The sequence below is a fragment of the Oncorhynchus gorbuscha genome, linkage group LG09 (assembly GCF_021184085.1).
Source record: "Oncorhynchus gorbuscha isolate QuinsamMale2020 ecotype Even-year linkage group LG09, OgorEven_v1.0, whole genome shotgun sequence".
Lineage (NCBI taxonomy): Eukaryota > Metazoa > Chordata > Actinopteri > Salmoniformes > Salmonidae > Oncorhynchus > Oncorhynchus gorbuscha.
The window spans coordinates 67,464,142-67,491,901 of NC_060181.1; the positions used below are offsets into that span (position 1 = coordinate 67,464,142).

A 27,760-nucleotide genomic window follows, 5' to 3' on the forward strand; every position below is an offset into this window, starting at 1 on the left:
CAAATCAAATGTCTCTGCATTCTTTTCTCCACAGGGTAACGTGGAACGGGATGAAGCTTCTGAAGTTTTGGCAAAAGACACCCAGGAATATATCAGTCCAACCAATGAGATGGCAGAACCCACAATGGAAGAGGAGCCTCCTGAGGAAGTACTTCCTGAGTCTGCAGACGTTTCCATGGAGGATGCCAACGAAGATGTTCCATTGGAGGACTCCGATGTTGCCATGGAGTCTAGAGAAGAGGGCACCAGCCCAATTGTTTCTGGCGGCTCTGATATCATCTCAGGGACACCTAAGAAACACAACAGTCGTCGCCAGTCCTTCATCACTCTGGAGAAGTATGCTGAGGGGAAGCCTGCTAGTCCTGCCAGCGTGGTGAGGTTTACAGGCCCCCTCACCAGGACCTTGAACAGCCAGGAGCAGGAGCCTGCCTCTCAGAAACCATCGGCAGAGATTGAGGCTGACACAGACCGTCAGGACTCCCAGGAGACTGAACAAGTAAGACACAAAAGCTCCAGGAGTGAGTCTTTCCTAAAGGAGGGAGAGGAACACGAATCTTCAGAAAACAAAAAGGAATCTGAAGTTGAGATAATCGCTGAGAAACAGTCAAGTGAAACCACAGAGGACGATGTCATCCCAGACACTCAGACTCAGGTGGAAGTACTGAAGGAAGTTCCAGTTCCTGCAGTTGAAGAAGTATTGGGAAACAACAGTCAGGAAGAAGAGGAATCTAAAGGTCTTTTGGAAGATTCTACCAGCTCCCAGTCCACTCTGAGCCAAGGTGAACCAAGGCGGTCCGGACGGCGGAGGAGCAGGCCGCTGAGACCAGGAGAGGACACAGAGGAACGAAATGATCTAGACAAACAGAGGAAGAAGTCTCAACCTGGAGAGGATGTGAGTCAAACTGATTCACCAAAGACTACTCCCTCTCTTGCTAGTCCAACTCATAGTCAGTCACAAAGTAGAGCCAGTAGGAGAAGTAAGCTGGCTGTTGAGGATGATGGTGAAAAAGACAAGCTGAGAAAGAGAAGTCACAAGGAAGTGAGTGAGTTGAGTCAATCAAATTCACAGCTTGCCACACCTTCACCTGCTGGTGATAGCAACAGCCTATCACAGGGTTGGAGAAGCAACAAATTGGTCAGGGAATCAAAGGAGCTGGTAAAAGACAAACAGAAGAGGAGAGGTGTTGCAAAGGAAGAGCTCAGTCAAAGTGACTCCCTAACGGTCACTGCCTCTGATAATGATAGCCAATCACAGAGTAGACTTAGTCAGAGGAGTACGCTGGCTGTGGAAGTAGAGGATGATGGCAATAAGAAACGAAAGGGTGGTAGGGCTCAGAAGGAGAAGCCAAGTCAAACAAATTCACATGTAGCCAAACCATCTCAACTTGAGAGTCAGTCCCAGGGTAGAACAAGCAGGAGCAAGGCCGTCAGTGATTCGGACAAGGTTGAAAAGCAGGATCCTACTGAGGAGGAGCAAAGCCAACGTGATTCTCAGATGGCCACACTATCTCCTGATGCCCAAGCAGGAGATGAACAATCACAGGGTATATCAAGCGGGAGGAGTAAATTGGTCACACAGTCCGAAGAACAGGGTAAAGACAAACAGAGAAGAGTTGGCACGGAAAACACACTCAGTCAAATTGACTCAAAGATCACCACACCTTCAGCCACTCCAAACGATAGCCAGTCACAGGGTAGAACAAGCAGGAAAAGCAAGGTGCCCCTTGAAGTGGCTGAGTTGGAGGACAAAACAAGTCCAAATGTGGCCACTGATTCAGCAGCAGCACCCGAGATGAGCCAGACTGATTCTCAGGTCACTCCTTCCGCCACCAGACAAACAGAGAGCCAGCCGAGGCTCAGAGGAAGATCCAGTAAGAGAAGCAAGTTAGAGGAACAGTTGAAGGCCAGCAGCAGCCCTATGCCAACCCCCTTAGAGACTCATAGCTCCCAGGTGGCAGACCAGGCTGGAACACAGCAATCCCCCCAAGGAGGCAGGACTACGAGACGGAGAGCTTCTCAGGGCTTACTGTCCTCCAACTTGGAGTCAGACACTTCAGAGACCCGGGAGGATGCCCAGAAACCCAAGAAGAGAGGCAGGAATCCCAAATCCACCGAAGATCTTCAAAGCCCACTTGCTACTGTTGGATCAGGAGAGCCAGGGGCTTACGTAGAGATCCCAATGGATCTTTCTGAATCTTCTCTAAAGTCTGAATCTGAAAAGTCAGACTTGCAAAACCCATTGAGTGAGGGCTTAGAAGTTAAGATTCCTCAGGATGTGGATGAAACCATTAAAAGTATCAACTCCCTTAAACCTGTTATGGATGTTCTGAAACTTCCTCTGATAACAAAGAACAATATGGGGCAAAGGGAGGATAACACTGAGATGGTAGATATAGAGGGTGAGTGTGAGAATACCAAGCTGCCTTCTCAATTGATCGACTCTTCATTCAAATCTGATCTAGAACAACTTAAGAGTCAGCATTTTTGCATATCCCCACGGAAGAACCTCAAAACAGTCTCTTCTCAGGAGGGTGTCCATAGTGACTTTGGGTGTGAAGGGCCAACACCGCTCCAAAATAAGCTCCTCACTGACTCTGAGCAGGCCAACTCTCCAGTGCCTTCCGCTGATGGAAATTCATTCTCAGGATATGAAAGTGTATTACTTGAACCAAACAAACTATTCACCCCTCCCATCTCCAATGGTCTCCCCACAGATACTTCACCCAGCGAAGCTGCAGAGGAGAAACTGAGCCTGAGTCTTCAGGTTGCTGAGTCTTCAGGGGAGAAGCTTGTAGATGTGCCGAAGCCTGTGACTGTGTCCAGTGAGGAGGTGACAGAGGAGCACATGGGGGAAGACAAGGAGAACCGACATCCAGAGTCTACTAACAATGTTCTAGAGGAGGACCAACCAGAAGAGGATGTTTTCATGTCTCTTGTGCATACCAAACCAGAGGGTTTCAATGCCTTAGATGAGGAGCAACAGGAGGAGCAGTACACATGTATTAAAGAAGGCCAGCCAGAATCTGACAACACCTCTACTAGGACCAGAGAAAATGACACAGAGCCTCAGGTGAACGACGTTCAAGATATCACTCCTCTCCAAGAGAGGGCAAAAATGGATACAGTTCCAAGTCTTGAGTGTGAAGAAGAGGACGGTGAAGAAACTCAGCTAGACAATAATGACCTAGCTCTACATCCTCTAGACTCTGTTGCCCCTCTGACCTTCGACACTCGCGAAGCACCAGTGCCTCTACATCATCCAAGTACTTCTAAAGACGTGTTGTGCCAAGATTCGCCTCCCAAGCAGAAGGGTTTGGAGGCTATGATGGGTTTGGAGGTGGGCCAGAGCCCCAGCAGTGGCAGGATCAAGGGAATGTGGACCCCCTCAGCCTCCCCCTCCACCTCTATACTGAAGAAGGGACAGAAAAGACCAATAGAAGAGGAGATTTCTTCACCTTTCACTAAGGTAACATGATCCGGTGTACTTAATCTATGAAGATTTACACAAATCATACTATGGTTACAATGAGTTCTTTATGATACATTTACAGTCCATTCGGAAAGTATTCAGACCCCTTGACTTTTTCCACATTTTGTTACGTTACATCCTTATTCTATAATTGATCAAATAGTTTTTCCCCTCATCAATCGACACACAATACCCCACAAAGCAAAAATAGGTTTTTAGACATTTAAACAAAAATGGAAATATCACATTCACGTAAGTATTCGGACACTACTCGGTACTTTGTTGAAGCACCTTTGGCAGCGATTACAGCCTCGAGTCGTCTTGGGTATGACGCTACAAGCTTGGCACACCTTTATTTGGGGAGTTTCTCCTATTTTTCTCTGCAGATCCTCATGAGCTCTGTCAGGTTGGATGGGGAACATTGTTGCACAGCTATTTTCAAGTCTCTACAGCGAGATTAGATTGGGCTCTGGCTGAGCCACTCAAGAATATTCAGAGACTTGTCCCGATGCCACTCCTGCGTTGTATTGGCTGTGTGCTTAGGGTCGTTGTCCTGTTGGAAGGTGAACCTTTGCCCGTCTGAGTGCTCTGGAGCAGGTTTTCATCAAGGATCTCTCTGTAATTTTCTCCATTCATCTTTCCCTCGATCCTGATTAGTCTCCCTAGCCCTGCTGCTGAAAAACATGGTGGGGATGGTGCCAGGTTTCCTCCAGACGTGATGCTTGGCATTCAGGCCAAATAATTCAATCTTGGTTTCATCAGACAAGAGAATATTGTTTATCTTGGTCTGTGAGTCTTTTAGGTGCCTTTTGGCAAACTCCAAGCGGGTTGTCATGTGCCTTTTACTAAGGAATGGCTTCCGCCTGGCCACTCTACCATAAAGGCCTGATTGGTGGAGAGCTGCAGAGATGGTTGTCTTTCTGGAAGATTCTCCCAGAGTGACCATTGTGTTCTTTGTCACCTCCTTGACCAAGGCCCTTCTCCTCCAATTGCTCAGTTTGGCCGGACGACCAGCTCTAGGAGCGTCTCAGTGGTTCCAAACTTATTTAATTTAAATTAAGAATGATGGAGGCCACTGTGTTCTTGGGGACCTTCAATGTTGCGGAAATGTTTAGTGCCCTTCCCAGATCTGGGGCGGCAGGTAGCCTTGGGGTTCAAGCGTTGGACTAGTAATTGAAAGGTTGCAAGATCGAATCCCCGAGCTGACAAGGTAAATATTCTGTCGTTCTGCCCCTGAACAAGGCAGTTAACCCACTGTTCCTAGGCCGTCATTAAAAATAAGAATTTGTTCTTAACTGACTTGCCATAGTTAAATAAAGGTAAAATAAATATACAGGTGGACTCCAATCATGTTGTAGAAATATTTCAAGGATGATCAATGGAAACAGGATGCACCTGAGGTCAATTTCGAGTGTCATGGCAAAGGGGCTGAATACTTATATGTAAACAAGTATTTATTTTTAATACATTTGTAAACATTTCTAAACTTGTTTTGTCATTATGGGGTATTGTGTGTAGATTTGAGGATTTGAAAAATATATTTAAGAAATTTTAGAGTAAGGCTTTAACCTAACACAGTGGGAAAACTAAAGGGGTCGGTATACTTTCCGAAGGTTCTGTATGCATTTATTTGAATTATCTGCATTTCACTAAATCATTATGAATTGAAAATTACATTCGTTGAAGAGAAACCTTGATGTATCTAGAATGGCATTAGCAAGTTCTGAAAACAGTGTTAAATGAATCTATATTTTGCAGTCTCGACGAGTATCATTTGCCGACCCAATCCAACACCAGGAGCTGGCAGATGACATTGACCGTCGCAGCCCTGTCATCCGATCCAGCTCCCCAAGAGCCAAAACTGCCAGCAGTAGCATCACTCAGCCTAAGGTATATGATCCACCAGTGATGTTTATTAAATGTAATTTGATATACTTTGCACAAAATCCTTATAGGTTTGATTTAGGGTCAAGTATGTGCCACTTGGACTTTCGTGTAAATCATTCATCGTCATCAATGGGAGACCGTGTGTAGAATCTTAGTTAATCATGCAGATGTCAAGGAGGATACCGCTCTATAGGTGGCCATAGATTAACAGAACTTTGCCTTTACTTTTTTTTTGATGTCTTACATTTGGACTCTTAGCCTAACCTCTGCTCTATATTGCAGTATATCACAACACCAACAAAGGGCCTAATGATCTGTAGTCCACGCAATCTCCGCAGCCCGGGGTACAAGAGCTCCAAGAAATGCCTGGTATGTTTCCCCAGCTAGACAGGTAGTACCCAAGTTATTTTCAGACGCCATCATAAATGCAACACGGTTTACCTTTTTAAAAATCCAAATTCAATCCTTTTTAACCAAATGTATCCGATTATAGAAACCTTATTATCAAGAACAAGGACATTAATTTTACTACATACAGAAATGCATGATATCTCAAAGTGCATGATTGTTGTTCATCATATTTTTGAAGAACAAGTACATGAGTCCAATTCCTTTGATCAGTGGCTGACTTGATGAATGTTGTTTCAGATCTCAGAGATGAGCCAGGAGCCGAGGCCCATCCCTAAGGACTGTGTGTACCCGGCCCTGGTCAGCTGTTCTGCGCCTGTGGAGGCGGTACTGCCTCAGATCACCTCCAACATGTGGTGAGGACATAAATCCCTATATGATGGAACATTTTTCTGGCTGGCTAAATCTGACATACTAGCTAGGTTTCCATCCAATTGACAACAGATTTTCATGTGAATATTCTAAAATCTGCATAAAAACAATATGCGCATTTTCCCACCAGATGTGTCAAATTGATTTGTGGATAAAATGCAGTGTGTTGATTACGTAGTGTACATAAAAATATTACCTTTGCGATTTAATGTACCCAGAAAGAAAAAAAGGCCTACATGATGAGATGATCATGGACAAGAGAGCGAGATTCTTTTTAGTTGTCAAACGGCAGCCAAGTATCGATCATCATGTCACCAGAATAAGACCCTCAATTATTTAGGTTTATTTAACAGGGACAATGCAAATAAATCTTCATTTCCGGCAACTTTTTAATGCGTAAACTGAATGTCGGATAAGAAATGTCAAGACGGGCCTGATGGAAACAGAAAATTGTCTTCCAAATGTCGACAAAACAATATGCTAGACAACATGGGATCTTTGTGTGTTGGTTAAATTAATTAAGCGAGACATGATGGCGGAAACGCCTTTATGCGCAAATACTGATATAAAACCATCATATTGAAGTAAAGGAGATACGTTGTCTGGTCCTCCTACTACGACTCAGGAAAGCATGCTGTTTGTTAGGCTACAGATGAAATATGTTATGATGAACTTCACAGGGTGGTGAAAGTGCAGTGATGAGCTTGATGCTCCTTTCAATAATAAGTGTTGCTGACATCCAAAACTTCATAGTGGACAGTTTGAGATTCCACCCCCCCCCAGCCACGGAGAGAGATTTGTATTTATTTTTCTCTCTCTTCCTATAGGCCTCGTGGTTTTGGTCATCTTGTGCGTGCCCGTAATATCAAAACGGTTGGAGACCTCAGTGCTCTCACACCCAGCGAAATCAAGAACCTTCCCATTCGCTCCCCAAAGATCTCTAATGTGAAGACAGCTCTTAAAACATACCACGAACAGCAGGTAATGCCTAAAACTTTCAAAACAGTAACTTTCCACCACCTTCTAAAAATGCAACTGAAAATGAAATCTCTTCTGTTCACCTTATCTTACCAGATAAATAATTGTCCTACATAGATTATGGCTGCAGATAAAACCCACCTGAACTGATGCCATCTGTTTGGGCTGTATCTGATTGTTTGCCTTGTCCTTGCTTCAGCGGAAGGGCCGTAGTGATGAGTTGAAGAGTTTTGAAGAGATGGAGAACATGACATCAGAGCTGGAGGAGCCAACCCTTCCTCAGAACCAGGAAGAGGAGAACACTCCTGGAGAGGCCCTCGGTGAGTTCCTACCAAATACACTCCACTTTAGATAAATGTCCTAATGATAATGTTTTTTTTTTTTTTTTGGTGCGATTTGAATTGAATATGTTACTTTAACAATCAATATCTAGCCCTTTTAAAAGCAACAGTTGTCACAGTGCTGTACTGTAACCCAGCCTAGGCCACAGTTTAATTACTTTTTAATTCATTTTAAGGTCACAATACCTCAAAACATCTTTATATTTTTCTATAAACCTTCAATCTAGTTTAAGCGAGCTGTAGTATTACTAATACCGCTCGTCTTCAGTATGTCATACATGGTCTTCTCTCTGATCCCTGCTGTAGCCACAGAGATGTTGGATGAGCCAGTGTCCATGGAGCAGGGTCCAGGGGAGAGGCCTGACCACCAGAGGCCTGAGGGGGATCTTCTGTTGGAGGTGGAGTCCCTGGGAGCTCGTCTAGCTGGGGAGGAACTGAGCCGCTGCTCCCCTGACCAGCTTGTTCAGCTCCATGATCAGCTGGGAAGGATGATGAAGAATGTAGTGGTGCAGCTGCAAGGCAGACTACTTTCTCAGAACAAGGACAGCGGACCCTGATCCAAACGGTCTACGGGGTTTGGATTGCATATCTTGGGAATTGAGGGTGCCTATTGACATTTGTGGAAGGTGGAACGTTGTTGTTTGAATTTTTAGAGATCTTATAGAGCTTTTTTTTTTTTTATATATGGGTGGCCAGGCCCCATGGACTTCGAACCTGAACACTCCAATCGCTGTTTTTCCTATTACACTCTTAACAATTAATCAGGACTGTGCTACGTGTTTTTAACTCCTGTTGTCTTTGGCCTTTGTCCATGTTCTCTCATGTCCATGTCCTTTGTCCACTTTTCTTTTTAGCCCGAAAGGTTGGGTGATGATTAACTGTTGCTATGGTACGAGTGAAAGGGAAGCACGGTCTCTGATTGGCTGTTCCAAGACTTTGCCACGAATGGACTTTTTAGCAATAAATACTGGCTAGGAAGGTGGCACTTTTTACATTTTGCGTTCTTAAATAAAGGATAAGAACTTATGAGGGTGTATCACCAAGTGTTATTTTGGATGTATAGGGGGATGGAAAGTGAATGTTCCATAAGCTCATGCCAGGGCAAGCTTTTATTTAACTACGCATGTCAGTTAAGAACATTGTTATTTACAATGACGGCCGACACTGGGCCAATTGTGCACCGCCCTATGGGACTCCCAATCACGGCCGGATGTGATACAGCTGCCTGTTGCCAGTGGCGCTAGCGAATTGGAACCTCTTCTATGGTGCAACTGGATGGTACGCTGTCATGGAGGGCGAGTGTGTGTTGACGAGGCTCGAACCTGGGGCCTTTCTGTCATGTTATGGACAGTTTATCCTGAGTTGTACTCAGAGGACGCTTTACTGCTAAGCTTTGCACACTGATGTCGGTTTCACTGCTAACGTGTTTTCTGTTTCTGCATTTTGAACTGCAGGAAATGTATGTAATGTAGCTAAATCAAAGTGGGGAGGCCACAAGATCCAGAAATAGGAACACAAGAGAGCACTAGTGCAGAGCGTGGTGTGCTTTATTAGCTACTGATTTAAGGTATATGACCTCCTTGACCCCCAGACCTAGGTAATTAGAAGAAACAAAACACATATGCAACTAGTGGCCAGCCTTCAGGAGGGAAGAGGCTGCTCTTTTACAACTTCAGAGCGCACGAAACTGGGGTGTGAAACGCTCTGAACGTTGTAGATGGAAATGCAGTGAATAGAGCTGACACGGTTCCCTATTCTCTGACAAACAAACATTTGTTCTACACAATACATTTCTATCTGAACTTTCTGTAATGTTAGATCCTGAACAGACCCATGGTTTAAGGTTAGATCATTGAGACAATGGCTGATGCCTCGGTAAGGTTTAAGGTTACACATCTTTGTAATTTATTTTCATCAACCCCTTGTAGACTTAGGTGATATTAACTTTATTCTCTCCATACGTTCACTTTTAAATTGCATGTAGCCCATCTCTTGTGTGAAAGTTAACTTTAAGAATATTTAACTGATAAATACATTTGCCTGCAATTTACACAATGGGATTTTGTTATATTGTTATTGCGAAACAAGGTCTTGGAAGAGGTTTAACATTTGACAGTAGTCTATATATAGGTATGTTTATTTCTACGTCATCCACAGGGAACAATGAAACGGATGTAGACAATATACTATAGTAGACTAATAGTTACACAGCTACTAAAATCTCATTTTAAGCACTAGTCTACACAGAAGGTTTAAGAAGTGACAGATTCAGCCGCAGGTAGGGGCCAATCAGGGAGCCCAGTGGAAGTCTCGCACACTCTGGAGGAAGGATTGGGGGGGATGGGTGGGCCTTGTCTTTAGATAACCTCAACATAATTGGCCGGCAGCATGCCAGTCTTGCCTGAGCGCTGCACGGTGCCGTACATCCAACCTTCATCGATGGCCTGCACGTTTACGATGACATCACCGTCCTTAAAGGACACCTCGTCACTGTCGGCAGAGGAGTAGTCATACATGGCACGCACCGTTTTCTGAAAGGGACAAAAAATAGATTTTAGTCATGGTAGCTGATAAAGAAAGCAGCGGATGGTTTACTGACATCTTTTTTACAAATCCATTTTTGGAACAAAGTAGTGCACAACATCCCACCAAATGGATTTTGCCAAAAACTCCCAACACAGGCCTCCTTGTTTTTCTGGCATCTCCCTTCCCAATGTGGAGGCAATAAAATGTCTAAATCTGTTTCACAGTCAGTCAGCAGCCAACAAACTGAGGACTGGTTGCCATGGTAATGACCTTTTCCCTGTGAGCGTGGTACATGGGTACAGTACTCACCCCGGTGGTGGAGGGGTGGGAGGGGACAGAGGACACTGTGGTCTGCTGGGTGGCTACAGAGGAAGACCTCTGCTGCAGCTCCACGGTCTTGGTGTGTGTGTAGCCTGCAGGAGATAGGAAAGACATTAGTCAAGTCAGCTGTCAAAGTTAGGAAGAGGAGTGGGCACAGGGTACTGACTATACAAAGTATTGATGAGGTTTGAATATATAGGTCTTAAATCCATGTGGACACAAACTTCAAGTGGTCCAAAGTGATTTGGTGGTGTGATATCTAAACTTGGTTGTGAGTGAGCAGAGGAGGACCTACTACAGTAGACCTACCCATAGAGGGGAGAGTGAAGCCGTTGCTGTACAGCGACATGTGGTGTCCTGGGTCCTCAGACACCTCAGACTTCTCATCGCCAACACCACTCATAGCACTGGTGGAGCGGGAGTGCTCCTTGCTGCGTCGCTGGGCTTGGACTGTCAGATAAGGAATGTCATGGGTTGAATAATTTTTGTATTTGTATTTTAAGCTACAGGTAACTGCCAACATAATGGAAACGCGTGAGTAAATGAGGGTTCCGTAGTCCCCGCCACGTAATTGGCCGGCAGCGTGCCAGTCCACTCCAAGCTCATCACAAACCTGGGGACCCAGGGACTGAACACCTCCCTCTGCAACTGTATCCTGTACTTCCTGACGAGCCGGCCCCAGGCATTGAGGGTAGGCAACAACACCTCTGCCAAGCTGGCCCTCAACACGGGGGCCCCTCAGGGGTGTGTGCTTTGTTCCCTCCTGTTGTACTCCCTGTTCACTCACGACTGCGTGGCTAAACATGACTCCCAACACCATCATCAAATTTGCTGATGACAAGAAGGTGGTAGGCCTGATCACCGATGGTGATGAGACCGCCTACAGAGAGGTCAGAGACCTAGCAGTGTGGTGCTGGGACAACAACCTCTCCCTCAATGTCAGTCAGACCAAGGAGGTGAACGTGGACGACAGCAGAAAGAAAGGAGCGCATGCCCACATGGACAGGCCACATTGATCTGGTACTCCTTGTATATAGCTCCACATTGATCTGGTACTGGTACTCCTTGTATATAGCTCCACATTGATCCGGTACTGGTACTCCTTGTATATAGCCCCACATTGATCTGGTACTCCTTGTATATAGCTCCACATTGATCTGGTACTATATAGCTCCATTCTTGGGTATTTTATTCCTCGTTTTAATATTTGTATGATTATTTTGTATTATCTGCATTGTTGGGAAGGGCTCGTGAACAAGCATTTCATGGGAAAGTCTACACCCGTTGTATTCGGCACGTGACAAATACAAGTTTATTCGATTTGGTTCTGGCTGCTCTGTTATGGTGTGGGGTGCATTTCCTGGCATGGTTTATGTCCACTCAACCCCTTATTTATTTTTATTTCACCTTTATTTGGCCAGGTAGGCTAGTTGAGAAGTTCTCATTTACAACTGAGACCTGGCCAAGATTAAGCACAGCAGTTCGAAACATACAACAACAAAGTTACACATGGAATAAACAGAGAGGGCAAGGTAAACGCCAGTAAATACACAGCCATTCTGAGTGCCTTCAACCTATGATTAATCATTTCTATCCTGAAGGGAGTGGATGACAATGTCCCCATCCACAGGGCACACATGGTCACTGAATGGTTTGATGAGCATGAAAACGATGTAAACCATATGCCTTGGTCATCTCAGTCACAAGACCTCAACCCAATTGAACACTTATGGGAGATTCTGGAGTGGCAGTTGAGATAGCGTTTCCCACCACCATCAACAAAACACCAAATTATGGAATAGTTATGCATTCCTCCTGACAGATGTTCAACACAGTTGTAGAATCTATGCCAAGGCGCATTGAAGCCGTTCTGGCTGCTCAACTACCTATTAAGACACTTTGCTGGTGTTTCCATTATTTTGGCTGTTACCTGTATAACTAATTCAGAATTGTTTCATTTATATGATTTCCTGTAATGTAAATCATGTCATGCCCAGGCGTCTCTCACCTGACATCATGTGCAGACTCCTGGACTGAATGTTGTCCTCAGCAGGGTCATAGTCAAACACAGAGCCGGGATTGGTGCGCCACACACGTAGATCTGAGGGTGAACAGACAGAGAGGCTTTAATGGTCTGCTGGGGTTTCCAATACCTGCAATTATCTTCATTGTCCATGTACGTATTCTGACCCATTCTGCATTTAAAAAGTACATCGTATATCTAGGCCTGGATTCAATCCGATGCTCAAATATCCCTATGTACAAAAGTAAAAGTATAAATTATTCAAAATTCCTTATATTAAGCAAACCAGACAGCCTCGTTTTTAGTTTAGTTTTTGGATAGCCAGGGGCATACTCCAACCCTCAGACATCATTTACAAAAAAGCATTTGTGTTGAGTGAGTCCGCCAGAACAGAGGCATTAGGGTTGACCGGGGATTTTCTCTTGATAAGTGTGTGAATTGGACAGTTTTCCTGTCCTGCAAGCATTCAACATGTAATGAGTACTTTTGGGTGTCAGGAAAATGTATGGAGTAAAAAGTACATCATTTTATTCCACTACATACCTAAATAAAATAAAGTTGTCAAAAACAGATACCCCCAAAAACAACTCAAGTAGTATTTGAAAGTATTTGTACTTTCCACCACTGGCTGTAGCACGGTTTCAGATTGATTCACGGCACTACAGTGGGTGTGTGTGTGTGTTTTATTGGGTACCAGTGACAGTCTCCTGTTCGTGCTCCACGACACGTTTCTTCTCCATCTCGACCACGCGTCTCTGGATGCCACGGTAGTTGATGTCGCTGAACTCCTGGGTGTTCTTCTTCACGCGGTCCATGACAGGGTCAGAGGTAGTGGGAGTGAAGCTGCCCTTAGTCCTTTCAAAGTCCTGGTGGTATCTCACCTGGTGGACACAGCACTGGGATTGTTTCACATCGGTAGGGAAGGAGTAATCAACTTGGTATGGCATATGTTATTTCATTTTAATAAAGGACTACGTGGAAAGCCTAGTTCAATTTAAGTGGTATGGTTTAACATTGGTACGAATTATGAAAGTGATACATTTTTGTCTGGCATCAGTTATTACATATAAATGACTTTACAAGCTTAATAACATTATAAAAACCAGAGACTAACTCCAGAAATGTTGCGTTGAGTCTCCTTGACCCGTCTCATCTCAGGTGTGTCCAACACAAAGGCAGCCTTGCCCTGGACCTGCTTACGGAAGCTGTCAGAGTACAACACCTGTGGGATGGCAGAGAGGACAGCAGAGGAACAAAGTGAGCACCAGAGTTAACAGACAGGCCCACTCTGAGAAGGGCTTATTATTGGGAACTCTGACAGATGATATTAGCAGGGAGATTCAAACATTCAGAGTGGGTGTGGATTAAGAGGGTGTGTCTGAATTCATAAGGGGGTTAGGAGTGTGTTTTCCAATCCTTAATGGGGGTGATTGGAGTGTGAGAAAGTCAGGGGAACAGGAGGAAGTTGATTAGTTTCAAGAACAAGGGAGAGGGTTAGTGATGATAATACAGACAACACATCACAGCTGGTGGGTGGTATTAAAAGAGATGAGGAGAGGAGAGGCTGACTACTGTAGATCTGATTAATATGGTTAACTAAAGAAGAAGGAGGAGTTAGAGAGGGTAAACGTGGGTTCTAAAGGGGCACACAGGTCATGGAGGATGGCTGGTGTACCGAGCTAATTTGTTCTTGGTTCCGTTTCGCTCTCTCCATCTCTGGAGTGAACACTTGGGGTGTTCCTTTAGCAGAACTGTCCTTATACAACACCTACAGAACAGAAACACAATGCCCCCCAGGGGACCGTAAGACACACTGCAACAACACAGACAGCAATCACACAACCCAACACACACACACACTAAAACATCTGCAGCCTCCACAGCATGGCAAGGATGTTAGTTGCCACACTAAAACAGGAGATATAATAACACAAAAATAACACTGCTGTGGAGAGGAGATCAAAACTTTGTGGGAAAAAAGGTTATGGAAAGGGAAAAATGGAAAAGCAAAAACACTCGGAACATGAGGGAGCCACATCATAGAGGGTGTTTTTGGTTGGAATTAAGGGAGAGTCAAAGGTGATTTAAATGACTTAAATGTAAATGTAAATGTATACTGATGTTGGAAGGTGGATGGATGGATAGATAGGAGGGAGAAGGATGGATGTGTTATATTAGGATTGTTGATGACAGGGGCTGTAGCTCAGGGAGCTCCAGCCTGAACCGATGGGCATCGCTGATGCAGGAAGATAAAAGGAGCATATGAGGGTTGATGATGAGGGGTCAGGGGTCAGCAGATAAAGAAGACGGTTTAAGGAGGTGAGGGAGGGTCATGCTCAAATGTCAACTAAACCCAGTGAGAAACACAGAAACACGTGTTGGTGGGTTCAATGGTTTCCTCTAGTACCGAGCTGATGTTCTTCTGCATCTCACGGACCCTCTTCACCTCTGGTAGGTCTGAGACGGCTGTGCCCTGCCCCAACGAGTCCTTGTACTTTATCTACACATCAGATCAGCAGCATGGGTCCCATGCAGAGTAGAGGAGATGTCACAATGGACATACACACAGAGAGCAACCGTAAGCCAGAGACAGACAGCAGCTACAAATGGCATTGAACTCATAATAGCACAAAGACAAGAGCAAATACAGAGGAATAAAGCTCAAATGAACACACAGAACTTCAGCAACAGCATTTTGGGCCTCACCTCTTAGATGGAAACATGTAATCACAGAGAGTGGTTCCTCTACCAATATATTGTTCAGACATAGTTACATGTTAGCAGAGAACTTGACATCGTAAAATCATCATCTACTTGCTTCATTTTGGGAAAAATGAATGTTTAACTGGAACAAGCTACATTAGTATCATTACTACATGATATGTTTGATGAGATGGTGATAAAGGCTGGTTTAATAGGGTATCTTTCACAGATAAGTTTTGAGGTGGGGTGAGATTGGAAAGGGTTGGACAGGGGAATTAAAGAGGGGTTTGAGTTGTACAGGGGCTTGAATAACAGGAGCAGGACAGACAGGAGTATATGGATGGTAGATGAAAGGTAGGTAGGTGGATCACACTATAATACTGTGTACCGTGCTAATGTGTTGCTGATTGCGTTTAACTCTCTCCATCTCTGGGGTGTCTGACAGAGCTGTCCCTCTTCCCATATCCTCTTTGTACTGTATCTTTAAACAGTAACACGAGGACAACCAGTCAGAAAGAGGGTTGATTGCCCACTCAAATAATAACAAAGGATATTGTAAACTTGTGATGCCCGCCATCAAATGCATGCAAAGGTTTGGGTTACAGTTAAACTACTGTTCTGAAATCTCACAGCACTTCAGTAAAGAAACTGAGTAGAAATAAAATCAAAAGATTTTTAAAAAGTATGATGAAATTAATAGAAACAAAAAATGAAGAAAACTCTAAGAGCAATTTGTCTGGTAGGATTGAAAACAAAAATTGAAGGGGATGATTCTATTTGGGCCTTTAGTTTGGAGGGAAAAGGATGTTACGTTATTTAGTATTCAGGAGGAAGCGCTAGGCTTCATCTTGGCGCACAGAAGTCAAAGGTCAGGAGAATAACCATGTTTAGGGGGCATTATTTGAGGTCAGTTAGGGGTCATACGACAGAGAAGGTATGAGTTTTTGGGGAGTTTGTTGGTTGGGAAATTAAGCGGGGCTAGATAGAAACTTTAATACCGAGCTGATGTTCTTCTGCATCTCACGAACCCTCTTCACCTCAGGTAGGTCTGAGACGGCTGTTCCCTGACCCAACGAGTCCTTGTACTTTATCTACCATAGGGGTTCCATGAGGAACACAGAGACAAAGCAAGACAGATATAAAGCACACACATACTGTACATACACACAGCAGCAAAGACGAAGGCCTCACTGAAAACAGTGACAATGCAGCTGGCGTAAAGCACAAGAACGCTCACATGTAGGTAAAACAGTCATGATTGTTAACAGCAGTTAAGTTTACAGCATATACAGTTTATAACACTATACACAATGTAGCTGAATAGGAAACTTCTGAGCGAATGAAAGGTTGATATTTGGTTTAGTTTATTACAGATCTTAGATGTAATGAATTATTGTTTTGTTTGATGACTTCTGCTGAGTCTGCTGGGACAATGAACTCTGAGATTAGTATAAACTCTGCAGAACGGTGTTGAAAAGGTGGAAATTAAAAATGGTTGTCATTATGTAAAGATTAAACCATTATATGGCTAGTTTTTTTCTTTTAATCTGGGAACTGTGTTGGTGGTGGTGTGGGGGTCAGCATGGAGCCTATGGCATGGAAGTGTAGCCTGAGTGAAGATGGGTGGAGAGGAGAGGAGAAGAAAAGCAGGTTCACACTACAGTGTACCGTGCTAATGTTTGTCTGATTGCGTTTAACTCTGTCCATCTCTGGGGTGTCTGACAGAGCTGTTCCTCCTCCCAAATCCTCTTTGTACTGAATCTTTAAACAGTAACACAGGGACAACCAGTCAGAAAGAGGGTTGATTGCCCACTTAAATACAAACAAACGATATTGTAAACTTATGATGGCCGCCATAAAATACATGCAAAGGTTTGGGTTACAGTTGAACTACTGTTCTGAAATGTCACAGCACTTCAGTAAAGAAACTGAGAAGAAAAAATAAATGTTTGATGAAATTATTATAAATAAAAATTGGAGAAGAAAAATCTAAATGCAGTTTGTTTGTCTGGTGGGACACAGATTGAAAAACAAGAAAACTAAAAGGGGATGGTTCTATTTGGGCCTTTAGTTTGGAGGAAAAAGGAAGTTATGTTATTTTGTATTCAGGAGGAAGCGCTAGGCTTCATCTTGGCGCACAGAAGTCAAAGGTCAGGAGAATAACCATGGATAGTTTAGGGGGCATTATTTGAGGTCAGTTAAGGGTCATACGACAGAGAAGGTATGAGTTTTTTGGGAGTTTGTTGGTTGGGAAATTAAGCGGGGCTAGATAGAAACTTTAATACCGAGCTGATGTTCTTCTGCATCTCACGAACCCTCTTCACCTCAGGTAGGTCTGAGACGGCTGTTCCCTGACCCAACGAGTCCTTGTACTTTATCTACCATAGGGGTTCCATGAGGAACACAGAGACAAAGCAAGACAGATATAAAGCACACACATACTGTACATACACACAGCAGCAAAGACGAAGGCCTCACTGAAAACAGTGACAATGCAGCTGGCGTAAAGCACAAGAATGCTCACATGTAGGTAAAACAGTCATGATTGTTAACAGCAGTTAAGTTTACAGCATATAGAGTTTATAACACTATACACAAAGTAGCTAAATAGAAAACTTCTGAGCGAATGAAAGGTCGATATTTGGTTTAGTTTATTACAGATCTTAGATGTAATGAATTATTGTTTTGTTTCATGACTTCTGCTGAGTCTGCTGGGACAATGAACTCTGAGATTAGTATAAACTCTGCAGAACGGTGTTGAAAAGGTGGAAATTAAAAATGGTTGTCATTATGTAAAGATTAAACCATTATATGGTCTAGTTTTTAAAAATCTGGGAACTGTGTTGGTGGTGGTGTGGGGGTCAGCATGGAGCCTATGGCATGGAAGTGTAGCCTGAGTGAAGATGGGTGGAGGAGAGGAGAAGAAAAGCAGGTTCACACTACAGTGTACCGTGCTAATGTTTGTCTGATTGCGTTTAACTCTGTCCATCTCTGGGGTGTCTGACAGAGCTGTTCCTCCTCCCAAATCCTCTTTGTACTGAATCTTTAAACAGTAACACAGGGACAACCAGTCAGAAAGAGGGTTGATTGCCCACTTAAATACAAACAAAGGATATTGTAAACTTATGATGGCCGCCATAAAATACATGCAAAGGTTTGGGTTACAGTTAAACTACTGTTCTGAAATCTCACAGCACTACAGTAAGAAACTGAGAATATATTTTTTTTAAATTAAAAAGTATGATGAAATGATTTGAAACAAAAATTGGAGAAGAAAAATCTAAATGCAGTTTGTTTGTCTGGTGGGACACAGATTGAAAAACAAGAAAACTAAAAGGGGATGGTTCTATTTGGGCCTTTAGTTTGGAGGAAAAAAGGAAGTTATGTTATTTTGTATTCAGGAGGAAGCGCTAGGCTTCATCTTGGCGCACAGGAGTCAAAGGTCAGGAGAATAACCATGGATAGTTTAGAGGGCATTATTTGAGGTCAGTTAGGGGTCATATGACAGAGAAGGCATGACATTTCTGGGAGTTTGTTGGTTGGGAAATTAGACGGGGCTAGATAGAGACTTTAATACCGAGCTGATGTTCTTCTGCATCTCACGAACCCTCTTCACCTCAGGTAGGTCTGAGACGGCTGTTCCCTGACCCAACGAGTCCTTGTACTTTATCTACCATAGGGGTTCCATGAGGAACACAGAGACAAAGCAAGACAGATATAAAGCACACACATACTGTACATACACACAGCAGCAAAGACGAAGGCCTCACTGAAAACAGTGACAATGCAGCTGGCGTAGAGCACAAGAACACTCACATGTAGTCATGATTGTTAACAGCAGTAACAGCAGTTAAGTTTACAGCATACACCGTTTATAACACTTTAAACAATGTTCAGTTGAAGTCAGAAGTCTACATACACGTTAGCCAAATACATTTAAACTCAGTTTTTCACAATTCCTGACATTAGCTCCTCGTAAAAATTCCCTGTCTTTGGTCAGTTAGTATCACCACTTTATTTTAAGAATGTGAAATGTCAGAATAATAGTAGAGATAATGATTGATTTAAGCTTTTATTTCTTTCATCACATTCCCAGTGGGTCAGAAGTTGACATAAACTCAAATATTATTTGGTAGCATTGCCTTTAAATGGTTTAACTTGGGTCAAATGTTTCAGGTAGCCTTCCACAAGCTTCCCACAATAAGTTGGGTGAAATTGTCCCATTCCTCCTGACAAAGCTGGTGTAACAAAGTCAGGTTTATAGGCCTCCTTGCTTGCACATGCTTTTTCAGTTCTGTCCACACATTCTCTATGGGATTGAGGTAAGGGCTTTGTGATGGCCACTCAAATACCTGACTTTGTTGTCCTTAAGCCATTTTGCCACAACTTTGGAAGTATGCTTGGGGTCATTATCCATTTGGAAGACCCATTTGCAGCCAAGCTTTAACTTCCTGACTGATGTCTTGAGATGTTGCTTCAATATATCCATATAATTTTCCTCCCTCATGCCATCTATTTTGTGAAGTGCATCAGCACCCCCACAACATGTTGCTATCACCCTTGTGCTTCACAGTTGGGATGGTGTTCTTCGGCTTGCAAGCCTCCCCCTTTTTCTTCCAAACATAACGAAGGTCATTATGGCCAAACAGTTCTATTTTTGTTTCAGCAGACCAGAGGACATTTCTCCAAAAAGTACGATCTTTGTTCCCATGTGCAGTTGCAAACCGTAGTCTGGCTTTTTTATGGCTGTTTTGGAGCAGTGGCTTTTTCCTTGCTGAGCGGCCTTTCAGGTTATGTCGATATAGGACTCGTTTTCCTGTGGATATAGATACTTTTGTACCTGTTTCCTCCATCATCTTCACAAGGTCCTTTGCTGTTGTTCTGGGATTGATTTGCAGTACTTTCATCTCTAGGAGACAAAACGCGTCCCCTTCCTGAGCGCTATGACGGCTGCATGGTCGCATGGTCTTTATACTTGCGTACTCTTGTTTGTACAGATGAACGTGGTACCTTCAGGCATTTGGAAATTGCTCCCAAGGATGAACCAGACTTGTGGAGGTCTACATATTTTTTTTCTGAGGTCTTGGCTGATTTCTTTAGATTTCCCATGATGTCAAGCAAAGAGGCACTGAGTTTGAAGGTAGGCCTTGAAATACATCCACAGGTACACCTCCAATTGACTCAAATGATGTCAATTAGCCTATCAGAACCTTCTAAAGCCATGGCATCATTTTCTGGAATTTCCAAGCTGTTTAAAGGCACAGTCAACTTTGTGTATGTAAACTTCTAACCCACTGGAATTGTGATACAGTGAATTGTAAGTGAAATAATTTGTCTGTAAACAATTGTTGGAAAAATTACTTGTGTCATGCACAACGTAGATGTCCTAACTGACCAAAACTATAGTTTGTTAACAAGAAATTTGTGGAGTGGTTGAAAAACGAGTTTTAATGACTCCAACCTAAGTGTATGTAAACGTCTGACTTCAACTGTAGCTGAATAGGAAACTTCTGAGTGAATGAAAGGTTGATATTTGGTTTAGTTTATTACAGATCTTAGATGTAATGAATTATTGTTTTGTTTGATGACTTCTGCTGAGTCTGCTGGGACAATGAACTCTGAGATTAGTATAAACTCTGCAGAACGGTGTTGAAAAGGTGGAAATTAAAAATGGTTGCCATTATGTAAAGATTAAACCATTATATGGTCTTGTTTTTAAAATTATGGGAACTGTGTTGGTGGTGGTATGGGGGTCAGCATGGAGCCTATGGCATGGAAGTGTAGCCTGAGTGAAGATGGGTGGAGAGGAGAAGAAAAGCAGGTTCACACTACAGTGTACCGTGCTAATGTTTGTCTGATTGCGTTTAACTCTGTCCATCTCTGGGGTGTCTGACAGAGCTGTTCCTCCTCCCAAATCCTCTTTGTACTGAATCTTTAAACAGTAAGAGGAGGCAAAAAGTAGTGAGCGACGATTAGCCTCACACAAAACATTTCTAGATGGCACATGACTGAAGCATTACACCGGTTGGCTAACAGTAAAATAATTACCATATAATGGCACTTAAGCATTGCACAAACCAGAGGTTTAACATCTAAAAATGTTATTAACCTAAAGGTTAAAGCTGCTAATTATAGGAAAAATACAGCAACCCTGGGCACATCTCGCACGATCTATCATAGTTAATATCTATATTATCTACATCAAAAAGGGCTGCATATCAGGGAATGTTAACTTTCAGTTCAAAAGAGAGTCAAAAAATAAGCAAAGAAATAAAAATATCAAGAAAGGGGAGGTATAAAAAATAAAAATGTGAAAATCTGTTATTAGAAAAGGTCAAACATATTTTTAAAAGATACTCATGTAGCAGTAGGTATACCGAGCTGAAATTCTTTGTATTCTCTTTAACACGTAGCATTTCAGGGGTGTCCTTTATTGATGACACTTTGCCCTTAACGTTTTTAAGGTGGTCTGTCTGGTACTGAAGCTACAGGGAAAAGAGCACAAGTGCAGTTAAAATGTCTCGCAATAATAACAAAACAAAAATCAAGAAAAGATAGAAAAAGAAAACAAAAAGAGAAAAAAGCAACAACCATGATAAAACAATGGCGCTCTAATGAATATGCGAAACATTACAAACGCACTGCCTTTTTTTTGTACTGCCGATAGTAAAATGCATAAACCGCATGGTCTACTCTACACTGGGAAAAATATCTCTTTACTGTTGTTTATGGAATATGCCATTCTCTAATTATATAGATTCAACTATGTAATTAGCTGCTGTTCTTCCCAAGAACAATAAAAAGCCTTGAGCCTGGCTTTTCTGAATCGACAATTACATAATAAACATAATGTACCGTATGCTGCTGGTTTTCATTAGTTCTGACAGCACAACACAACAGATGTTCATAAATAAACAATGAACATCTACTGTAAATGTATATAAAGTATTGTAGGTAATACTTTGAAGAGAAGACACCGAAGACACACAGAGAGCCACCTTGCTGCCACTGACTGGCATGGGTGATGATGGACCTGAGATCTGGAACCTGGGCATTTGGTTCCAAACGGAGGATTCTAAAACAGAAGGTTCTAAAAGGGTTCTACTTACAGTGCTGAAGTTTTTCTGGTTCTCACGGACTCTCATCATCTCAGGGGTGTCCAGGATGGGCACATAGTGAGACATGGTATTCTTAGCCTCCTCCCTGTACTTTTTCTGTTGGACACACACACACACACACACACACACACACACACACACACACACACACACACACACACACACACACACACACACACACACACACACACACACACACACACACACACACACACACACACACACACACACACACACACACACACACACACACACAGAGAGAGAGCGAGAAGTCACACAACACCTTGGTCAACTCTGATGTCAATATATTCAACTCATATCAATCTATATCCCTCATATCAATGCAAAGGTAATCTACATAGTTTGTGGAGAGTTTATTAACATGGTTTGTGGACACTCCATAGTCATTCGGAGCGTTCCTCTTACCTGGCTGACCATGTTCCTGATATTCTGTGCGTGGAGGATGTCAGGGGTGTCGATAACACTAGTGTAGCTAGCCCTGTCCGCCTCAGCAGTCTGTTTGTACTTTTGCTGAGGAGGGGCACAAATTGCGGCTCAGAAAAACAATCTTTGTGAAATAACAACTACATGCACTGATGAAGAGTGGTCTTTCAGTATTCTCGGTATAGTACACAATTACCGTATTGAAAGAAATTAACATTGGTATATGGTTATGATTATAATATGCATTTGTTACATGTAAAATAGCTATACAGAAACCCAAGTATAACTAAGACAGTTGGACAATATGAAATATCTTCTAGGTTCCAAAAAAGTCCTTCTCTGATAGTAATCAAAAAATATTGCAATAATGTACAATGCTGAAAATAATGCGCAGTGCACATATTACAAAAAACAATGAATGGACTTAATGCACATATCACAAAAAAAGGATGGCTTGGTCCAAGTACCCAGCCCCACTGACCTGGCTGAGGATGTCTGTAGCATTCCTAGCCCTCATGAAGTCTGGCGTGTCTGTAGCCAAAGCCGACATTCCTTTGCCCTTTATCTCTGTCTCCAATGTCTTTTTGTACTCTTTCTGCAAACAGCCACATTGCACACAGTCAAGTCAAACAATTCTTTATTAGAGTATTCAAATATAGCTATTGGATATTACATTAGGAAGGAAAGGGATCTCATTTGTTTAGGGACTGCAAAACCAAAAATGGCAAAAGTTAAAACAGGGTAGCACAAACAAACCAACAAGAACATGGGATAAATCAAGCTACGAGGGAGGGAGACAGGAAGGGTCCACTCAGAGCTGAAAGACAGGAGAAGGTTTAGTGTGAATCTCAGTGAGGTAGTGTAGGTCGTTTCAGACACCATATTATCTGGTTAACCTGGGGAACTACTAGCCTGGTCCCAGATCTGTTTGTACCGTCTTGCAAACTCCTATGGTCAATGTCACCAATGTAGTTGGCACGACAGCACAAACAGATCTGGGACTAGGTTGGGGGAATGACACTACTAGCTCGACAACTGCATTGTAAACACATTAGTGATGTCATCCTGCGTCAAGATAAAAAAAAAACAATCAGCTGCCTGGTTAGTTAGGTGATGAAACAGGAAGAGGAGGAGGAGACGGAAGCAGAGGACGGGGAAGGGGAGAGAGAAATGGGAGAAGAAGACTGTTCCATCTGTAGCAGTCCTACCTGACTCAGGATAGCAGTAGCATTTCTTGCTCTCAAAAGCTCCGGAGTTTCCTCAAAAACAGTTAGCCCTTTACCCTTCACCCCCTCCTCTAGATCCCTCCTGTACTCTTTCTACGGGGCGGAAGGAAGAACAGAGAGACTGCAGAGAGACAGGCAGGGCAACACAGGCAGGGCAACACAGACAGGATACGGTACAGTACCTGCTCACCTGGTAAGTAATACCGCTCCCCCATAGATCTCAAAGTCACCAATTCTCCCCTTCAAATTATGACAAACCAGTTGTGGTTTTGGTTGACATGTACCGACAAATATTGACTTGCCAAGTCGGACATTCTCATTTATTTTTATACAATACGTATTTTGACCAATAGACATTAAATTGGTCATTGGAAAGACATTGGTGAGTTTGGTAAGCAGCCTGATAAAACAAAAATTGAATTTTATCAGATAGAACAATAAGACAAAAAATACCCACAGGACATTTGGTACAAGACAGTTTGTTCATGAGGCTTTTTGCCAAAAGCACTCATGTTTGCATTTCATCAGGGCATCATGCAGAACAAACACAGGAAACAGGGTTATTTAAAAAGTCAAACCAGACAGAAAAACCAGACAAATTAAGACAGTTGTTTTGAAGGAATGGGTGGGAACTACAAAGGTCACAATGTCAACATAGATGACAGTTCATACATACCACTAATAGTGCAGACATGGCAATAAAACAAAGTCTTTAACTAAAACAGTCACGCAACACTACTATGGTACTATGAAAAGGGACGGGTGTGTTACGTGTAATCGTAATAGAGTGTATTATCGTTGGGTGGTGAACCATGCAAGTTAACCACAACTAACCTGGGTGTGACAATTTCTTGAGGAGAAAAAGTCACACACGCGGGATTAAAAGAAGGAGGGTTGTGGTGGTTATGGTGGTCTTAGTATGATTATCAGAGTTGGGTGAAGAGGAGGAGGAGGGGTACAAAAGGGAGTCGACGTCTGTTCGTTACCTCGCTGGCTATTTTGGTGGCGTGTCTGACATGTAACATGGCAGGGGTGACCTCCAAGCCTGAGAGGTTCTTTCCCTTTATGGACTCCTCATATTCCTTATGATAGTCTTTCTATTCGCCACAAAGATAAGACAAGGGACAGACACAGCTGAGATACATGCAAGTCTCATCACAATGCAAGCCTCACCTCAGTCTTTACTGCTCTTCCTGAGAACAACTCAGTGGTGTACTGCTCTACGTATGACGACAGTATGCCTCTGGTGTGTGTAATGTTTTTTTTGTACAGATATTAAAATATTTGAAAGCTTTATATTTATACATGTATAATCCTGATATTTTACGTATGGATCCAGGTTTTCAGCAGTCACTGGTTTAAAAAAAAATGTCCATATAAATAAAAAAGTATCTATGCAGTCTGGTACGTTTCCTGTTTTGTGTCAGTCAGTCTGTGCACTAGCAGGGAGACATGATTACCAGACAGACATCCAGTACCATGCCTTAACCGTGGATCATCAGAGGAATATTTCACTTTCTGTACTTACACAACATCATGTGTCAGTGTCACACAAGACTGCCATAAGCCATAGTCCCAGCGCTCCACTTTCACGTCAAATTACACGTTGGAAAAAAATCACATTTCATAGACATTGTAGATAGACTTTTGAAGGACAGACTACAGAGTTTCCAAATAAAACAGAAGATCCAATACAATGACAGACAAAAGCTACAGATTATTCCATGAATGTTCTCTTTGGAGCATCAGCGAAACTCCAGACTGCAAAGTAGAGGTCTTGTTGTATGAAACAATTAGATATGGGGTTGAAACTATATAATGAGTATTTACCGCGCTCTGCATGTGCTGGGCCTCCTTAGCCGTCACATAGGTGGGGGTCTCGAAGTCCAGCATGGCCTTTCCTCTAGCCTTCTCATACTTCTCCTTGTACTTCACCTGTGGATTTGATTTGATTTGATTTGATTTGGATGGACACACAGGAGTCAGACAAATATATTCACAATGTCTTAATTCATTTATTGAATAAAGTTGACTTACTTTATTCAATAAATATGACTAAATAAGCCATTTAATATTATCCTTGAGGCCTAAACGATACCAACTGCTGTTGTCATAACATCATGCCAGTTTAACAAGGTGTTTTCAGAGCACAAACTGACAGGGTTTGTGACAGGTCTGTTTCAATATAGTGAACTCTGGTCCAGATATCGTGTCCATCGAAGGCTTCTAGAGGGAACAATTACTCCATTTAAAATGGGTACATGGGAACCGATTTATAATGACCGCAATATAAACCTCTCAGGTTTAATGACGGAGTGACGAGTGGGAGATTTTATGGATCAATTAAAAAAGGACTTACATAATAACACACAGGCCAACCAACGCTTCCAGTAAAACTGTTTTCACAAGTCCACCAAGCCCTGACAAGTCAACAATACAAACATTAACTGTGTTTCATTGTGTTCCACTATTTAATGATTTTACATGTTGGAGAAGAAGCCTGGGAGAATTTAGATTCACAAGTCACAGGATAAAGCATTTCACTGTAAGGTCTACTACACCTGTTGTATTCGGCATTTCACTGTAAGGTCTACTACACCTGTTGTATTCGGCATTTCACTGTAAGGTCTACTACACCTGTTGTATTCGGCATTTCACTGTAAGGTCTACTACACCTGTTGTATTTGGCATTTCACTGTAAGGTCTACTACACCTGTTGTATTCAGCATTTCACTGTAAGGTCTACTACACCTGTTGTATTTGGCATTTCACTGTAAGGTCTACTACACCTGTTGTATTCGGCATTTCACTGTAACGTCTACTACACCTGTTGTATTCAGCATTTCACTGTAAGGTCTACTACACCTGTTGTATTCAGCATTTCACTGTAAGGTCTACTACACCTGCTGTATTTGGCATTTCACTGTAAGGTCTACTACACCTGTTGTATTCGGCATTTCACTGTAAGGTCTACTACACCTGTTGTATTCAGCATTTCACTGTAAGGTCTACTACACCTGTTGTATTCGGCATTTCACTGTAAGGTCTACTACAGCTGTTGTATTCTGCATTTCACTGTAAGGTCTACTACACCTGTTGTATTCGGCGGGTGCGACAAATAAAATTTGATTCGATTTTGAAATGGAATATTGGAAACATGATTTTCAAACTGAAAGTTGCCATCTCAAACATAGAAAGTTAAAACCCGGTGATGTCAGTAGGACAGGTCCATCGGTCGTCCCAGTCATCGGCCACTTACGTGACTCTGTAGTTCTGAAGCCTCCTTGTGATGAAGCTGTTCTGGTGAGTCAGCGATCATGAGGTAGTGACCCTTACTGTCCTCATGTTTCTTCTTGTACTGGTACTAAGAGGGAATCAATGCCCAGTAAAGCAGCTCAGTACAACAACGTGGGGAAAAATAGCCACTGCCGTTAGCTCCCTCAATGTCGCCAATTTAAAAATATGTATTATTTTAAACAAGAATGTTTTATAAAAAAGTTAAGGAAGGTGAATAAAAAGGGATGAAAAGAATGCAATGAAGAACAATTCGAAAAGGGAAGGTAAGGCAGAGAGTTCTAGAAGTCTAAGTTATGATATACTAAGTAATGTTTTTAATAAAAAATGTTTAAAAATTATCCAGCACATGATAACATGCTAGAGACCGTGTGAAAAAGAAAACACTATAGATGGACTATAGATGGATGAAAAAAGAGATGGAGAAGGTTATAGCGGGTGCTAGTACAGGAAGTTTGGAGGTCAAAGGTGAGAAGGGTCAGGGTCACTACCAGATGATGTCCTTGAGGATTATGGGTAAAAGAGTATGATGCAAAAATTCTGATACTACAGATCTGTGTTTTACTATATCCCATACAGTATATACACAGCAGGACCAAACTGGTTGAAATGACGTCATTACAACCACATTACAACTACTTCTGGTTGTA

General features: G+C 42.6%; 2 protein-coding genes across 28 annotated transcripts in view; one reads left to right on the forward strand and one right to left on the reverse strand.

Moving 5' to 3' along the window:
• rif1 (replication timing regulatory factor 1) overlaps positions 1-9,505 on the forward strand; it is a 30,956-nt gene extending 21,451 nt beyond the window's left edge. For all 3 annotated transcript variants that reach the window (XM_046363215.1, XM_046363214.1, XM_046363217.1), the window contains exons 28-34: positions 35-3,466; positions 5,228-5,359; positions 5,639-5,725; positions 6,005-6,120; positions 6,964-7,117; positions 7,314-7,434; positions 7,762-9,505. In XM_046363215.1, coding sequence (XP_046219171.1) covers positions 35-3,466; positions 5,228-5,359; positions 5,639-5,725; positions 6,005-6,120; positions 6,964-7,117; positions 7,314-7,434; positions 7,762-8,012 — 4,293 coding nt within the window. In that variant the 3' untranslated portion in view covers positions 8,013-9,505. The remainder of the gene's footprint in view (positions 1-34; positions 3,467-5,227; positions 5,360-5,638; positions 5,726-6,004; positions 6,121-6,963; positions 7,118-7,313; positions 7,435-7,761) is intronic.
• The window catches only part of neb (nebulin), an 87,694-nt gene continuing 68,918 nt past the window's right edge, over positions 8,985-27,760 (reverse strand). For 4 of the 25 annotated variants that reach the window (XM_046363187.1, XM_046363188.1, XM_046363213.1 and 1 more), the window contains 23 exons: positions 27,076-27,180; positions 25,647-25,751; positions 24,803-24,913; positions 23,799-23,909; positions 23,072-23,185; positions 22,573-22,677; positions 22,138-22,242; positions 21,406-21,513; positions 20,868-20,960; positions 18,606-18,698; positions 17,979-18,071; positions 17,314-17,406; positions 16,697-16,789; positions 16,027-16,119; positions 15,417-15,509; positions 14,733-14,825; positions 14,001-14,093; positions 13,440-13,547; positions 13,020-13,206; positions 12,311-12,403; positions 10,612-10,752; positions 10,291-10,394; positions 8,985-9,986 (listed from right to left, as the gene is read on the reverse strand). In XM_046363187.1, coding sequence (XP_046219143.1) covers positions 9,813-9,986; positions 10,291-10,394; positions 10,612-10,752; positions 12,311-12,403; positions 13,020-13,206; positions 13,440-13,547; positions 14,001-14,093; positions 14,733-14,825; positions 15,417-15,509; positions 16,027-16,119; positions 16,697-16,789; positions 17,314-17,406; positions 17,979-18,071; positions 18,606-18,698; positions 20,868-20,960; positions 21,406-21,513; positions 22,138-22,242; positions 22,573-22,677; positions 23,072-23,185; positions 23,799-23,909; positions 24,803-24,913; positions 25,647-25,751; positions 27,076-27,180 — 2,508 coding nt within the window. In that variant the 3' untranslated portion in view covers positions 8,985-9,812. The remainder of the gene's footprint in view (positions 9,987-10,290; positions 10,395-10,611; positions 10,753-12,310; positions 12,404-13,019; positions 13,207-13,439; positions 13,548-14,000; positions 14,094-14,732; positions 14,826-15,416; positions 15,510-16,026; positions 16,120-16,696; positions 16,790-17,313; positions 17,407-17,978; positions 18,072-18,605; positions 18,699-20,867; positions 20,961-21,405; positions 21,514-22,137; positions 22,243-22,572; positions 22,678-23,071; positions 23,186-23,798; positions 23,910-24,802; positions 24,914-25,646; positions 25,752-27,075; positions 27,181-27,760) is intronic. The other 21 variants (XM_046363195.1, XM_046363192.1, XM_046363191.1 and 18 more) reach the window with 21 other exon arrangements.